At 36.3% G+C, this 15066-nt stretch overlaps 1 protein-coding gene across 5 annotated transcripts; it reads right to left on the bottom strand.

Annotated features, from left to right (window-relative positions):
- Positions 1-91: 91 nt before the first annotated feature.
- On the bottom strand, positions 92-14874 carry LOC6574347 (stromal cell-derived factor 2). Of its 5 annotated transcripts, none has more exons than XM_044008396.1 (5): positions 14663-14874; positions 13605-14524; positions 8983-12207; positions 632-1501; positions 92-169 (listed from the first exon to the last, which is right to left on the bottom strand). In XM_044008396.1, exons 1-2 carry the CDS (start codon positions 14721-14723, stop codon positions 13935-13937), a joined length of 651 nt encoding a protein of 216 aa, XP_043864331.1. In that variant the 5' UTR covers positions 14724-14874; the 3' UTR covers positions 92-169; positions 632-1501; positions 8983-12207; positions 13605-13934. The 5 variants fall into 5 exon arrangements, with proteins under 5 accessions (XP_043864331.1, XP_043864333.1, XP_043864332.1 ...); XM_044008398.1 differs by having other exon boundaries at positions 987-1501; XM_044008397.1 differs by lacking the exon at positions 632-1501.
- Between the last annotated feature and the right edge of the window lie 192 nt (positions 14875-15066).

The following is a 15066-nucleotide window of genomic DNA, read 5'->3' as shown; positions in this document are numbered from 1 at the left end:
GTTTTCTTTGGTTTTAAGTTTTTTATTTTATTTATTAATTTTTTTTTTTTTTTTAGATGAAGAAAACGAGCGAACTTGCTTTGTTGTTGTATTTTTTTTTTTGTAGGTGGTGAATTTATTTATTATTATGATTGCACATAGAGCCAAAAAAATGTTGTGTAAAAGTTTGCTATAAAAGGGAATTAGGCATAGACAAAAAAAAATTAGTTGAAATAAAAGAAGAAGAGAAAGAAAACGTATTCCCAATGGAGATACATACGTAGAAAATTCACAAGAAAATAGTTTTAGAGTTCAGTTTCAGAATTATTTTGAAGAGTGCTTTTTGTGTGTGTGTGTGTGTGTGTGGAGTATAAGAGCATATGAGTATAAGAGCATGTGGAAATTGAAGTAGAAGAGTTCTGCACAGATGTGGATAGCTATAGCTAGTTATAAGAGTTAGTTAGAAGAGTAAAATTTTAATGCCAAATAAATACGAATATGAATATATAGAGGCTGTCTTAAATTAGTTATCAGGCGTTCTCAAGCAGCATGCACGTGTTTACTGATTAATTAATTAATTAATTATTATTTTAATTATTGCGTAAGCAAATTAAGCGGTTGGAATATTAATCGATAGCAAAGTAAAACGCACATAGTTAGCCCGTGTTTATTGCTCACGCATTATCATAATCCAGCATAATCGCGTAGCCTAGGTGTATCCAAATTTCAAATAGCAAATCATACGAATCGGACGTATATAACTATTTACATATATGCATATAGCTCTACGGGTGTGGTAGGCGCTTCTATATATTGTTTAGTATATATATGGATAGTCGGGTTTTGGGGGGGATGTCAGTCAGCGTTTAGTATTTGTTTTTGGGTTTATAACATTTAAAGGCACACAAAAGTAGTATATATACATATAGAGGTATATATACAGGAAACGATATTCTTATAGATAGTACGAGTATTAAAACGTTTAGTAAACAGCAAGTTGTGTGTACATTTAGGCAGACATTTGTTAGAGAGTGTTAGGCAATCTATATATTGTGGACATTCGATATTCGATATTTGATATTCGATATTGATATTTCAGTTTTTGCTTTGTCTTTCGCTCTTCCGTTTTCAGCTGTTGCACAAATATTGACATACAACTATTTTATATCTATATTGGTATAGCTGGATAATACGTCTAGGTGTCTGTTTTTGTGTGTATATTTCTGTGTGTCAATGGGCATAGCTGTTATACGAGTATTGTGTTTTAATTAGTATTGCGGATATTCATAATTTAATTAGCAATAGGCATAGGCTTTATAGATTGAATATTGTAATCTTCATTTGTGTGGCTGTATGTGTGTGCGTGTGTCTATTATTGTTGTCGTTGTTGTTTTTTCTCTGTCTGCCAATGTCATTAGTTTAGGTTTATTGCTGTTTGTGTATTTGTGTGTACTGTATTTATTATCTTTATAATATGTATATTATTAAGTAGATTGGATAGTAGATTTAGTGGGCAACGAACCTGGAAAAAGAAAGAAATTTTTAATCAATACATTTTAAAGAAAAAATATATTTAAATATACATATACCTAATCTGAGATATGTATAAGAAAATTCATATTTTTTGTTTGTGCACATATTTAAAAAATATATATTTAAATCAAATTAAGACCTTCATGGTTTTATGAAGCGCTAAACACATAATTTATTGTCGATTTTTATCGATATCTTAGATGCATTCATGAAGGTGTTTAAAACCAGCTTTGGAAAAACAGCGTAAGAGGTTACACATTAGTCATTAGTTATTAGGCATTAATCATTAATCATAAGTCTATATGAATGATTTATATTCATACAGTTTGAGATCCTCAACTATATTATTCAAAATTTAACAAATATTATATTTATATTTAGCTTTTCCAACATTATCAACACTCCCCTTAAATTTAGGCGGATTCTTGCTTATCCACATTGTGGCATGTGCTCTTCTGGCTTTAAGTCATGCAAGTTTATTCAGACATATATATTCCTTTACATATTCTATAGAATTGCATTCCATAAAAAAATTGCATATTTGGTTGGACATTTAACAAAATAATGAATAATCGAAATGCTCATCATAAATTAACAATCAACAGCTGAAATTCATTACATACTTTAAGGCTGGCGCGGAAAATGAATACCAACTACAATTGTACCCAGCTATACTGTGTAAAGTGTACCGAAATATAACGAGCTGCTTTGCAACCAATTCGACAGTGTTAAGTGTACCTCGACGAGTACCAAAGTGCTTTGGTAGGTATATACACTTGATGTATGTATACATGTATAGTTCTGTTTGCACATCGCCACTGATCCATTATACTCTTTTTCTGACATGAATAATTCATTTTGGGGCTTTGGTTATTTGACAGCTGTGCGGGGACGGAGCGGCATTTTAAATGCATCTTGACATTGGACTTTGTGTCGAACACACGAACTACGGCCAGCGGGCGCATTTCAAGGTTTGTCAACAATGTGTTGAGGGCGTGGCATTGCATATCCTGTTTTATCCGTTTGAGCACTTTACACAGATTTGGCTGAACCAAAGCCAGCAGAGGCTGGCTTGATTGTATTGTGTGCGACTGTGACACGGGCTGAACAGGCGTTTAGCCTGTTGACACTTAAAGGTTTGAATATAAGTATCTGTATCTCTGTATCTGTCTGTATTTGTGTATATCTATGGGCCAGGCATAGATACAGATACAGAAATAGAAATGCAGGTACAAATGCAAATATAATTAAAGATGCAAAATGCAAGGTACAAGAAACAAGATACAAGATACAAGATACAAGATACAAGATACAAGATACAAGATACAAGATACAAGATACAAGATACAAGATACAAGATACAAGATACAAGATACAAGATACAAGATACAAGATACAAGATACAAGATACAAGATACAAGATACAAGATACAAGATACAAGATACAAGATACAAGATACAAGATACAAGATACAAGACACAAGATACAAGATACAAGATACAAGATACAAGATACAAGATACAAGATACAAGATACAAGATACATCCGCATCTGTATCTGTATCTGTATCTGTATCTGTATCTGTATCTGTATCTGTATCTGTATCTGTATCTGTATCTGTATCTGTATCTGTATCTGTATCTGTATCTTGTATCTTGATCTATATATATATATATAGATCATTTTCTCCCCGATCTCTTTCTCGGTCTCGATCTCTTACTTGTATCCGTACACTATCCTCATATATGTTGTGCGCTTTATCAAGCGTATCTCTATAGATGCAAAGGTTGAGCAGGGCTCATTATGATTATTACGAGCAGTTATTCCTGATATTGTTGTAGTTAATGCCCCGCCTTTCACGCGTTGTCTGTTGCTCTCAAACAATCCCAATCTCTCACAGTTTGCTCTTCCTTTGCTGCTGCTGCTGCTCCTGCTGCCTTTGTGCAGCATTTTGTTGGCCACAATGTTGTCGCTGGCGTTGCATGCGCTGTATGAAAACTATAAAATGAGCAGCAAATGCCGAAAGGCGGGCGGATAGGCGGGCAGCCCGGCCGAGGCACATTTAATGCTCGCACTTAGAACGCATTACATTAGGGACTGCACAGTGGTACGCATTGCATTATATTTAAGCAAATTGTATGAGCGACATTTCTTGGTAATAGCTCACTCTTATAGCTTTTGGTAATTTATACCAATTTAGTCTTTTATCATAAGTTAAAATATATCATTTTATATGTTCATTTTAAACAATTTTTACAAGACTTAAACTCTTTACGAGATAAATACATTTACTAGACAGATGAATTTAGTACTATAGTTTTGGTGCTTTATGAGCCTCGTTCATATAGTATATGTATATATTGATGCCTGTAGCTCTTATATTATCAAGAGATTTCTTTATAAAGCAAGACTCTTTTCTGCCACTGTACCTCTGGCTATGGCTGTGGCTGCGGCAGTAGCTGTATTTGTGTGTTGTCATGTGCGACGAACTTGAAAAAGTGTATGTGTGTGTGTGCCTGTATACATATATGTATGTATGTGTGTATGTGTGTGTGCTTTTAATATGTGCTCTTGTATTAATGTCTCGGCTGTGTTGAGTAATGAATGCCGCCTGCCACAGCATTGAATGCGAGAATCCAATGTCCTTACACGCGTCTACGCCCACAACAATTTTGAAGGCTATGCACTTAAGCGAGGTCGTAAAAAGCTGAAAGACAAAGAAAGAGCAAGGGAACAAGCGGCACTGAGAGAGAGAGGGAAAGAGAGACAGAGAGAGAGAGAGAGCAAAAGAGAAAGAGAAAGTCAGGAAGTGTTACATAAAATGTTTGCAAAAACTTTAAGCCTTTTGAGACGCAGCATTTAATTTTTGGTTACACTACGGTCATACACATACAGTAACTATATAAGTGTTGGTGTGTATGTGTGTGTGTGTGTATGAGTTGTGCATAATTTCCGTTTCCGCTGTGCTTCTGTAATGTTTCCTGACACCTCGCTTGTTGCCGCTTGTCGCCATTTTTACCCTTTTCATTCATAATTGCAGGATGCTAGATTTCTTTTTTCTCTCTTTCTCGCTCGTTCCTGCAGTTTGTTTGCATGCGCAAACAGCAAGGATATCCTTGAGTTGGCAGTGAAAAAATATTTATACTGCGACTGCACTTTTAGCCAAAAGCCAAAGGCAAAGCCCCAGCCTTAGCCATAGCCAAAGCGGATTAAAGTCTTAAAGCATCATCAGTCCCAGCTCTCAGTTCGCATAAATTTCCACTCATTTAGCTCTAATTGAGTTTGGGGAGCGAGAGCGTGGCCAATGCATTAGCTGCCCAATTTGACCATTGGGGTTTACAGTTAGTTACCCTACTCGACGGATGCATTGTGCCTTCTGGCATGGTCATATGCAAATTACATGCCCATATTTCACATCCACATCCGTTGACAATGACCAAAGGGGATGCCCAGAGGGTGTATACGTAATGTATGAGCGCATCCAGGGCGTATACGTATTTCAGCTTGCAGTGCGCCAAATCGAAAAATCAGAAAATCTGCAAATCTAGCCCCCAGCAGCGAACGCACACAAAACCAATGTGGACCACGCTCGGCGGGACCTGTATGTATGTAATTTATGCATAAAATGGAGTCATTTCGGCCCATGGCACATAAAATATGGACATTAACATTAATCAGTGCATATATGGCTGATCGGGCAGTTGATTCACTTCATTGAACTGCAATGGCTTAAAACTAAATTACCTATTGACTGAAACTATTGTTATACAACTGGCTCAGAGCATCTGGTTGGATGAGCTCTATTCGAATTTGATACAAATAAAGGATTTCGGAATTCATTAGTTTCCTAAATTTATAGGGTATAAGAAAATATTTTCTGTACAACAATTTGACTCTAGGTAGAAAAACACAATTTAATATATTGATATCTAACGATTTAGTGAAAATAATAATAATAATAATCATAAGAATAGTAATAAAAGCACTTCAAAAAAAAAAATTGATTTTAAGTAAAAGACCTACAATATTTCTCATTTATTTCGTTTTTATGAAATCAGTTATTGATAGAATCGAGTATATGACGAACTCGATTATGAAGATCGATACATCCATGGCTAGATCGACTTAATAAAATATGAAATACTTGATTGAGATTGTGCATGATATATTTCATTAAAAATTATCAAGAAAGTTTAATCAATGTAATAAATAAAAAAAAAATAAAACAAAATTATATGTGTATAACTTAAACTTAAGTTACTACATCTCTATTTTAATTTTGCATTTCTTTTATTAATCATATGGAACAAAATATTTATAAATTTATAAGAAGCATATCCAAGCACTTGGACAGATGCATATCTTGCGAGGACTATTTGTTCTTAGAATTAATGTGAACAGCGTCTTATACACGGAGCTCTCTCTCCCTCTCTCTATCTCTCTTTGTCGTTCGGCCCTCTCTTATTTGTAGAAGGAATTAGCATACGTATTTGCATTTCCGTTTGTGGCTTCTTCTGTCAATTATGCCGCATGCATTTCAAATTGCAATATGTGCACAGTCGAAAGCAGTCGAAAGCCTGTGTGCATGCAGATTAAGATATAACAAAAGCAAATTACATGAACAGATTTAACAGTGGGGCTTACAGGTATTTCTTTCCCTCTCTCTCTCTCTCTCTTTAGCTCTGTACGTGCTGTGTTTACAGTATATTACGTATACGCGAATTGCAAACAAGAGTCAACAAGAGTCTGCATTTGTATTTACCCCAAAGGCAGTCAATTGAGACCATTGTTATAGTTAGCTGAATTATTTAGCAATTTCAAGTTGTGAACAGCAAAAGGAAATTTACTTTGTTTTTAGTCTCAACTATTTTCAAACAACATTCAATTTGATTTAATACAGAAATATTTTTGTATCTTTAGTATTTCTTTTATAAAACACATCTTATTGCCAAAGTCATACGTCAGTTAGTTAGTGAGGCAGTTCAAACGGCTATACTACCTATATATATAACTATCTATATATACAGGTAATACCTAATTAGTAAATTGGTTAGGCTGCCAATATATCATTTTTTAATATTTCAAATTATTAGCGGGCTCTCAGTCAAGCTAAAAGCCGTTAATTTACTAGCACACCTGCTAGTTAAGACTTAATGACAAACCCACAAACACACACACACATTAGTTGTCACAGGTTTTTGCACGAAATTTGTCAACATATTAATTAACTCATGCGCGCTGGCGGCACTTAAAACAAATACAGGCGGGGCTGTAAGCAATGATGATAGTATAGAAGGATAGTTCTCATTGAGTTGAGAGCTGAGCGCAGGAATCTTATGATGTCTGCTGCGAAGTAGTTGAAGGTGAAAATTGACAGCCATCAAATGGCGACAATTATAGTTACGATCTGTGCCTGAAAATATCCAATTTCGAACTCCCACTGTGCGACGTGTGTCCAGCCCAAAGCAATAAACGAGGCTTGTACGCTTCACAATGCCGCAATTAATGGCCAAAAGTGAAAGTCCTGTGGGCTGGCTCAAAAACTGTCGAGGAATCGGGATGGCTAACACGAAATGTATGCGCGATTGGCACGCGAATAGAAGCCACAGACACAGATACACACGCACACACATTTACATATATAGACACACGTACACAAACAGAGAGACAGCCCACGCAAAATGTTTCCGCCTGGGCAGAGGAAAATACTTTTGCTTTTTCTTTTGCTGAATGAATACCGCGCATAAAATGGCCCGAGCTGCGTCTCTCGCTCGCTTCGCTCTGCGTTGCTCAGTTGTGGGCTCTCTTTCACGCACGCGGCAAAACAAATGTAAAAAAAAAAACACAAAGAAAAAGAGAAAAGAAAGTCTAGAAAAAACAAAACCTTGTCAAGGACAAAGCACGCAACGCAGCCGAAATCAGCTGAGCAGCCAGTTAACAGTTGTTGCTGTTAGCGCTCTCTCATTCTCTCTCTGTATTTGCCGCTCTCTCATTTTTGTACGATGCGCCCGCTGTTAACACCGACAGCGCTGTTGGCAGCAATGTGAATGCCCTGTTAGCTAGAGGTAAACATTTCCAAGAAATATTGTTAATTGAGTTTCTTCACAAAGCAAACATTAACAAAAACAAACTTGTGCAACATAATTGAATTTTCAATATCCTGCAGAACGACGAAAAAGAAACAAAAAGAAAAATTTATTCACTTGCAAATATCAACAAATATTTCCTTTTGATTTTTTTCCTTTTTATTTTGATTTGGCCACCAACAAAATTGAAATTGTTCGTATTTCTCTTTTATCAGACACGAAGGCCCCATGTAAGATATCTGAAATTGTGTGTGTATATACTTGGGTCAAGGGAAATCAAATAAATTAACCGAGTCTTAGGCTTTGAAACGAAATTTAAAGGCGCATTACAAATTGCAATAATCAAATCGCAATGGGGCAAGCAAAATGATGATCCTTAAGATTGATGAGCTCAAGGGAGTAGTTAATTGCAGGCCTAGCTTTAAATAGTATATAAGCTTATATATTGTATATATATCTGTGAAAAGCAGATAAAGAAAGTTAACATTAATATTCCTCTTCAGTCTCTGCTTCTTTCAATCGTGGGCCCCCCTCTTTCACTTTCTTTTCAGGCCTTTTGCTAACTGACCAGAAAATGGCTAAAGTACTTCAAGTCGACATCCTCAAGAGCAGCAAAAAAGAAAATTAAAAGGAAGCCAAGCCAAAAGCAATAAACGGCACAACAAATGAAATGGCGACAGCGCAGCTGGGGTAGCCAGGCACAGGTCCTGGCCGAATGCACAAACATACTTACTGCCATGAGACAAACAAACAAACAATACAAGCAACAACAATGGACCTGGCTAACAACAAAAAAGCAACATATAGCAGGAAAAGCAGACCTGAAGGACATGCCATAGGCAGGATATATGTCGGGGAGCGGAGGAGCTAACGAAAAGGAAGCATTATGTTTTAGCAAAAAAAATAATAATAGGCAGCCAAATGAGAATTTAGCCTACGTACAAGGATAATTTAAGATGAAAGACTTGTGATCATAATCATGTCTCTGATGCCAAAAAGCACACATAGAAAGGACTGGCAACTAGTCCCCAATGATAATTAACTAGAGATAAGGCAATGCTTATACTTACTATTCTAAATAAAGGAAAATAATGATTTAGACAAAAAAAAAAAAACAATTAGGAAAATTAACAAGCAATTGAATCGACCAAAAACTAGGGCTGGGATAGATAGGTAGCTCAGATAGGATGGCTAGGTAGACTAGCCAGCGTTCAACGGACCGATAATCAATAAATGTTGTGGAAAATCTAAGACTGAGTTGTAACGCATGCAGCAGCTGATGTCAAACAAACCAAAAATGAATAAATAATTGAAAAGTAGAAATTCAATAATGTTGACTTCATTTCGTTCTTGATATATTTCAAAATATATCTAATCACTTACATTGCTTTTGTTGTCGTTTGCTTATAGATCTCTTTATGGGAACTGTATGCGTATGCGTAATATTCGTAATCGCTTTTAATTGACAATACAAAATAACCGATACAATATAACTAATACTTGTGGTCGCTCTTTGTGCACGGCAAAACACACGCACACACTCACACACAATTCTATACACAGTCACGCGCCAAACGTACACACTAATACACACGCACCGACATATACATACATATGCTGTGATTTATATAACACAATGCTTAGCCTCGTCAATATGCTCTTGAGTACTGTTTAAAAACCGACTTAAAAACGTATGTTGAACAGAAAAAATATTTAATATTTATACATTCGAGTCAACCATATTTATGGCATTTTTTATTTTTAGCTGCATTTCTTTTTTTTTTTTTTTTTTGTTCAGTTTGTTTTTGCTCGGTTTTTGTTCTAGTTGCTGCGCACGTTTTGTGTTTGCCTTGACTTGCACGCTCAACTGTTCACGATGTACTGTGCTAACGGTATTTGCTTGCCAATCAAGAGAGGGAAGCACGCACGTAAAAGAGCGTCCTCTATGCAGGATTGGTTGAACTGGTTGCAAGGGCGATTGTGCTCTCACTTACTCTGTTATGTATTTAAAGGAACAGCTTCTGTTAATGTTAACAGTGTTGCTTTTGTAGCAATTTTAGCATCAAATAAGAAATATGAACACAATTCGAGTTCTAGATAATTATTTATTAAATTGAATAGCAAAAACAAAAACGATTCTCTAAAAATATTTATATTAAGCGTATGAGCAAATATTCATATCTGAGTGTTAGTTGATTCATTAATATTCCATTAAGTCTACAACTAATTAACGTTAACTTTTTTTGTTATTTATGACATGATTGAAAACTTTTGCTTTCGCCGACATTAACAGTAGACTGTAAACTTCAAAAACCACAAACTGTTTGCAGTTGTTGCTGTCACAGAACTTTCACTATCAACAATCGGCATGTGCCTAAGTATGTGTGCATATATGTGTGCACGCGCTCTCTCTCTCTCTTTTTCTCTATCTCTCTTTTTCCGCTGTTCTCTGGATGTCTGTGTTTATTGTTATTTCTGCATTTAGCTTGGGTACGGCTTTAGACTGCTGCGCACTCTCGCTGAGAGCGGCGTCAGCAGATGTTGTTGTCGTTATTGCTGCTATTGCTGTTGTTGTGGACAGGCCTTTTTGGCCCACTTAGGGGCTTGTTTTCGGTTTTCAATGTTAAGTGCGATGAGAGAACTGCTTCAACGGGCAACAGCCGAAAGGATAGAGGTAAGGCGATAGGAAGGCCAAACGCACACGCCAAACGACTCCCACGCAAATGGCTGGCAGCTAAATCGCTGAAGTCTCTGACACTTACCAAGTATGACACACAAACGCACACATAGGCATAGACAGACAGTCACCCACACACACAATCAGCGTATCGCAATTATTTATTATAGAATACATATGTCTCGACGTTTTGTGCCATTGTACATCGAAATTGGACAAAATTGATTTACTGCCAATTACAATTTCACGCACACACGCAGCTGCAAGTTCTTCGCGAAAATTGTCTATTGGGTAACTGAGTTAGTTTAAGCTTAGGTAAGGTCAGCAATTCAAATCTATGGAAATAAGCCGAGCTATCTATGCAAATACGACAATCAGACTAAATGTAAACATAATTCATTTGCTTTACAAGAATTCCAACAACTCCATTCTATTACGAACAAAAAGACAATGAAAATGTCTGTTGGGTTATCGCTGTTTATGTAATGTGCGTTTGTTTCTATTTCAATTTTTGTTGTCACTTGCAATTTCGACTCAGTAGGTTCAACGGACAAGCTAACCCACGCGTGTGTCTTGTCATTGTTCGTTCGTGTGTATGTATACGTGTGTGTGTGTGTGTGTGTGTGTGTGTGTGTGTGTGTGTGTGTGTGTGTGTGTATGTCTGTGTGAGAGTCTGTTTTGTAACCGTTTTGTTGCTCTGTTTGATAGAATTTCTCGCTTTGACCTTGTAGGCGCGTTTGTACAGTTATTGATGCCTATAACTGCTATTGTAATAATTGTTGTTGTTGTTGTCCTGACACGTGGCAGCGTTGATTAAAATTTGTATTTGCTGAGTGGGCTTCAATTGGTATGAGTATCGTATTCGGAGTGGTCAAAAGGAATAACAGCCGGATATTCTCATTGGCCTTGAGAAAGATTGATAAAGTAAATGGGTCTTAGAAAATATACATCTCTAGACATATATACATATATATACGTGAATATACATATATGTATAAGCGAGCTTGATTTGTCTAGAAATTTCTTGAATCTCAGCTTAGAAGCAGAGTGATAAAATGTATAAATAACGTTACCGGATACAGTGCTGAGGCTTCTAGTTTATAAGACTGGCTTATTTTAAATAAGTTTTTAATATCAAACTGCCTTCCTTCATTGGCTTTAAAAAAGAACCAGTCCAGCGCACAAAAGGAGGCAACACTTTTTTTATTGCTCAGTCATGCAGGCGTGCGTATATGAGGCGTGCACGTGTGTGTGTGTGTGCGAAATAAATAGCGAGAAAGAGGGAGAGCGAGAGAGAGAGTGAGAGAGGGGGGTGTTCATATGTGTTAGAGAGAAATAGGGAGCTACATACGTTTATATGGCTAGTCACGCCCACACTTGTGCATAATATTATAATATTTTGTTGCCCATGGCACAGAACACATTCAGAACAAAACGTTCGTCAATCTGTCAGTTTGTCAAGTCAATCGGCATTTTTAACTGCGCGTCGTCATTCAGCAATGAAGGCCTTTGAAGGCTGGCCGGAACCCGCTGATAAACAAGAATCGATAAAGCCAAACGAGATGTTTTGGCCGAAACATATTCACAACCAAAAATACATATCCACTATGAGACTGTGTCGATAAAATCGAGCTATTATATGAGTTAATTTTAATAGGAACTGAAACATAAGCAAATATATCAACTCTAATTATATATACAATAAAAGAGGTCTCGGGGGGTATGCCCAACTAGAACTTACGCTGCAATTACCTTTTTTACATATGTACATATATTTCTTAAAACGAAGTTCAATGTCGCTTCATCTTTAAGCAAAAATTTTGTTTTTGTAGAATCAATATATAACATCATCAAAATTCAACTAGACATAATTTGAAGAATTGAGTAATTTATTTAAATATATATTATTCGTTTAAGCTTCTCGGGCTATGCTAAAAAAAAGAAATAGAGAAATTATTATTATTTTTTTTTTTTTATAAATAAAATAAATATCTTTAAGAGGCCCAAATTTAGATAGATGGAAAAAATGAATTTATTAAATAGTTACACACGTGTGCACTACATGATAATATCCTCTTTTAACTCTTTAAATGGTACAAAAAGTATACGCTAAGGACTCTCTGATTATATACTTGACATAATTTTTTTTAGTAATTCTAAAGCTGATCTTTTTTGGCATTAATTCCGCGAATACCTAAGATTAGCTATGACTTTACCTTTAATATTAGATAACGCTTTTCTAGCTAGTTGTCAAGCAATTTAACATCTAAACGGTTACAAGGACAATGCGATTATGCGAAATCTGTGAATATGTTTATAGCTAGAGGCTGCTGCTACTGCTGCAGCGGCTGTTGTTGGCATATGACCTTAGTAAGCCTGCTGACTGACGGGATGTGCATACAAAGCATTTGACTAAGCTCTAAACAAAAGAAACAAAGCAACAGACCGACCAACCAACCAGCCAGCCAACCAACCAACCACCCACCCGCCCAGTCAGTCATCCAGCCAACCAGCTAATAGGCACGAATTTCCATATCTATAGGCAGAAGTAACCTTCGTTGATATGCGCTACATTGCAACACTATAAACAAATTCTAAATTTAAATATAACTTTGGTATAAAAACCAGTAAGAATATTAAAAAAACATGTTTTTTGCAAGTAATTATGATATTTACAGGTGTATATGTGCAACAGATCAAAGCTCTAATAATAGAAAATCATTGGTTTCTTTTTCTAGAAATATAAAGTGGAGAGTACCCTAAAATGCAAATATTCCTAGTCTGAGTATTCATTATAAGAATATGTGCTTCGAATTTAAAATAGCAATATCTAAAATTAAATACGCATAGATTTCAATTTTAAATCTTTAGTGTTTGCAGTTTATAGAACTCTGTATCTGTATCTTTATCATGGATATCTGTTTGAAAGTAATAAATATTTTATTTTTGTAAGTTTCATATTCTGTATTACGATATTGAAATTCGCTACAGTTTGCAGCAGCGTACAATCAAATTTGTTTTTCTTTTCAAGCACCAAACAAAAATATATCAGCTACAGACATATGTATATGTAAGTATATATCTATATATATCTATATATAATGTTTAATCTATTAGTAGACAAACAGCTGGTAATCATTAAAAAGTAAATTTGTTAAAAGTGCAAACAAATAACTGTGAAGGGCTTACACCTGTCAAAACCCGTAATATTAGGTGCTTGAGTAGAAAAGCGCGCGCTAAAGCAAATACACAAACATATATACATATACACGTAGCGCATGTATGTGTGTGTGTGTTTGTGTTTATATGCAATTAAATGCATACTTACATGTTAATATACGTAATTTGCAATTAGTTAATTGGTCTGACATAGAACCGTCGCGTAACCGTATTGCACGTTATAATTAAGTATATAAACATTTAGATAAATAGCTTTATTTCCACTTTTATCAAAACCGCTTGCGTCCGACGCGACGAAGCCACAAAACGAACTAAAATAATCAACGCCTGCTCCGGCAGTGTTAAGAAACGTGATAAAAAAAAGTTCAGGTTTTTGCACAAATTGAATTGTTCTTTTTAATGCAAACAAACTGGTTCGCTTCACATAAATTCAGCTAAATTATAATTTAATCAACTAATAGTAAAATCCTTGTCATGACTACAGTTCTGTGTGAGCATATTCTGTGGGCATCGAGTCCCTGTCCTTTGGCACGATATATAGGCCCTCAGAGGTAGTCCAACGAGTACCGTGCTGTGGACTGTGAAGACCCACAATTTCCATTTGTCCAGAAATCGGTCGACCATACGACCGTCCCGACATGCCCAGATACATGCCCGTATCAACGTGGCGCAATCTGACGTGTGCATCACGCATCCAACTTTCATTGGAGCAGATCACTTCCCAGTTATCGCCAGTATCACCAACTCCATCGACGCCGTAGGCGGATACTTCTTGTTCGCCAGAAAGCGGAGACGAGAAATGATGCGAGTGCAGATTCTTTTTGGTGGTCAAGTGCTCCAATCGAATGGTCGCTCCACAAGCAATGGGCTCACCACGATCGCATAGTTTCTTAGTTTGTGCCTTAACCACCCAATGACTGTTCACATCTTCTTTCTGTTCTACTCCCGTCACCGATTGCTGTCCCGATCCCGATCCGTATTTAACATCGTGCGAGTGCAAGCGATACGAATAATCCGAGTTGAGCAATTTCAGTATGGAACCACATGTCACATAGTTGGTCTGGGCAGCTGAAAGAAGTAGTCGTTTTTTGTTGTTGTTGTTGCTGTTATTGTATTGATAGGAATCAGAAAATTGCGCTTTGTGGGGCGGAAAAGGCTTCGTGGCCAATCACAGCGGCCCACATAAACGCCACAAAATATACGTACCATTGTTATAGGGTATGCTGCTGATCAGCGCTAGAGCAACGAAGAGTAGTGTGTGTATCATCCTGTCTTTCTTCTTATGTTAACAATTAAGTACTTAAGCTAATATTTAGAATGTAAAAATATTGGAAACGCCGATTGCGGCATAGAAATAAGCACACGCAAACAAATGATTTTGACAGATTGTGTTAGTGTTGGTGAGCGAACGATAGAGGCGTGTTCAATAAACTGACTCAAAGAACCGAATAACAGAACAGCTGTTTCCAAAGATTTGCGGCTGAATGGCGACTATCGGCCAATGATAAGCGATATATAATATTACTCTGAAAATAGGGATAAGACTTGACTCAAAACTTTAATTATTGATGCAGTAGCTGCTAAGAGCTAAAATTATGCAATTTTTGAAA

This window comes from Drosophila mojavensis, unplaced genomic scaffold, assembly GCF_018153725.1.
Source record: "Drosophila mojavensis isolate 15081-1352.22 unplaced genomic scaffold, ASM1815372v1 contig_277, whole genome shotgun sequence".
Classification (NCBI taxonomy): domain Eukaryota; kingdom Metazoa; phylum Arthropoda; class Insecta; order Diptera; family Drosophilidae; genus Drosophila; species Drosophila mojavensis.
The sequence above is the reverse complement of the archived record's forward strand: the minus strand, read 5'-3'. Positions and strand labels throughout refer to the sequence as shown.

Coding starts and splice junctions, on each gene's coding strand:
- LOC6574347 (XM_044008396.1), bottom strand. CDS start 14,723: ATGATACACACACTACTCTTCGTTGCTCTAGCGCTGATCAGCAGCATA. Junction 14,525..14,662: donor CAGCATACCCTATAACAATG/GTACGTATATTT, acceptor TACTTCTTTCAG/CTGCCCAGACCAACTATGTG.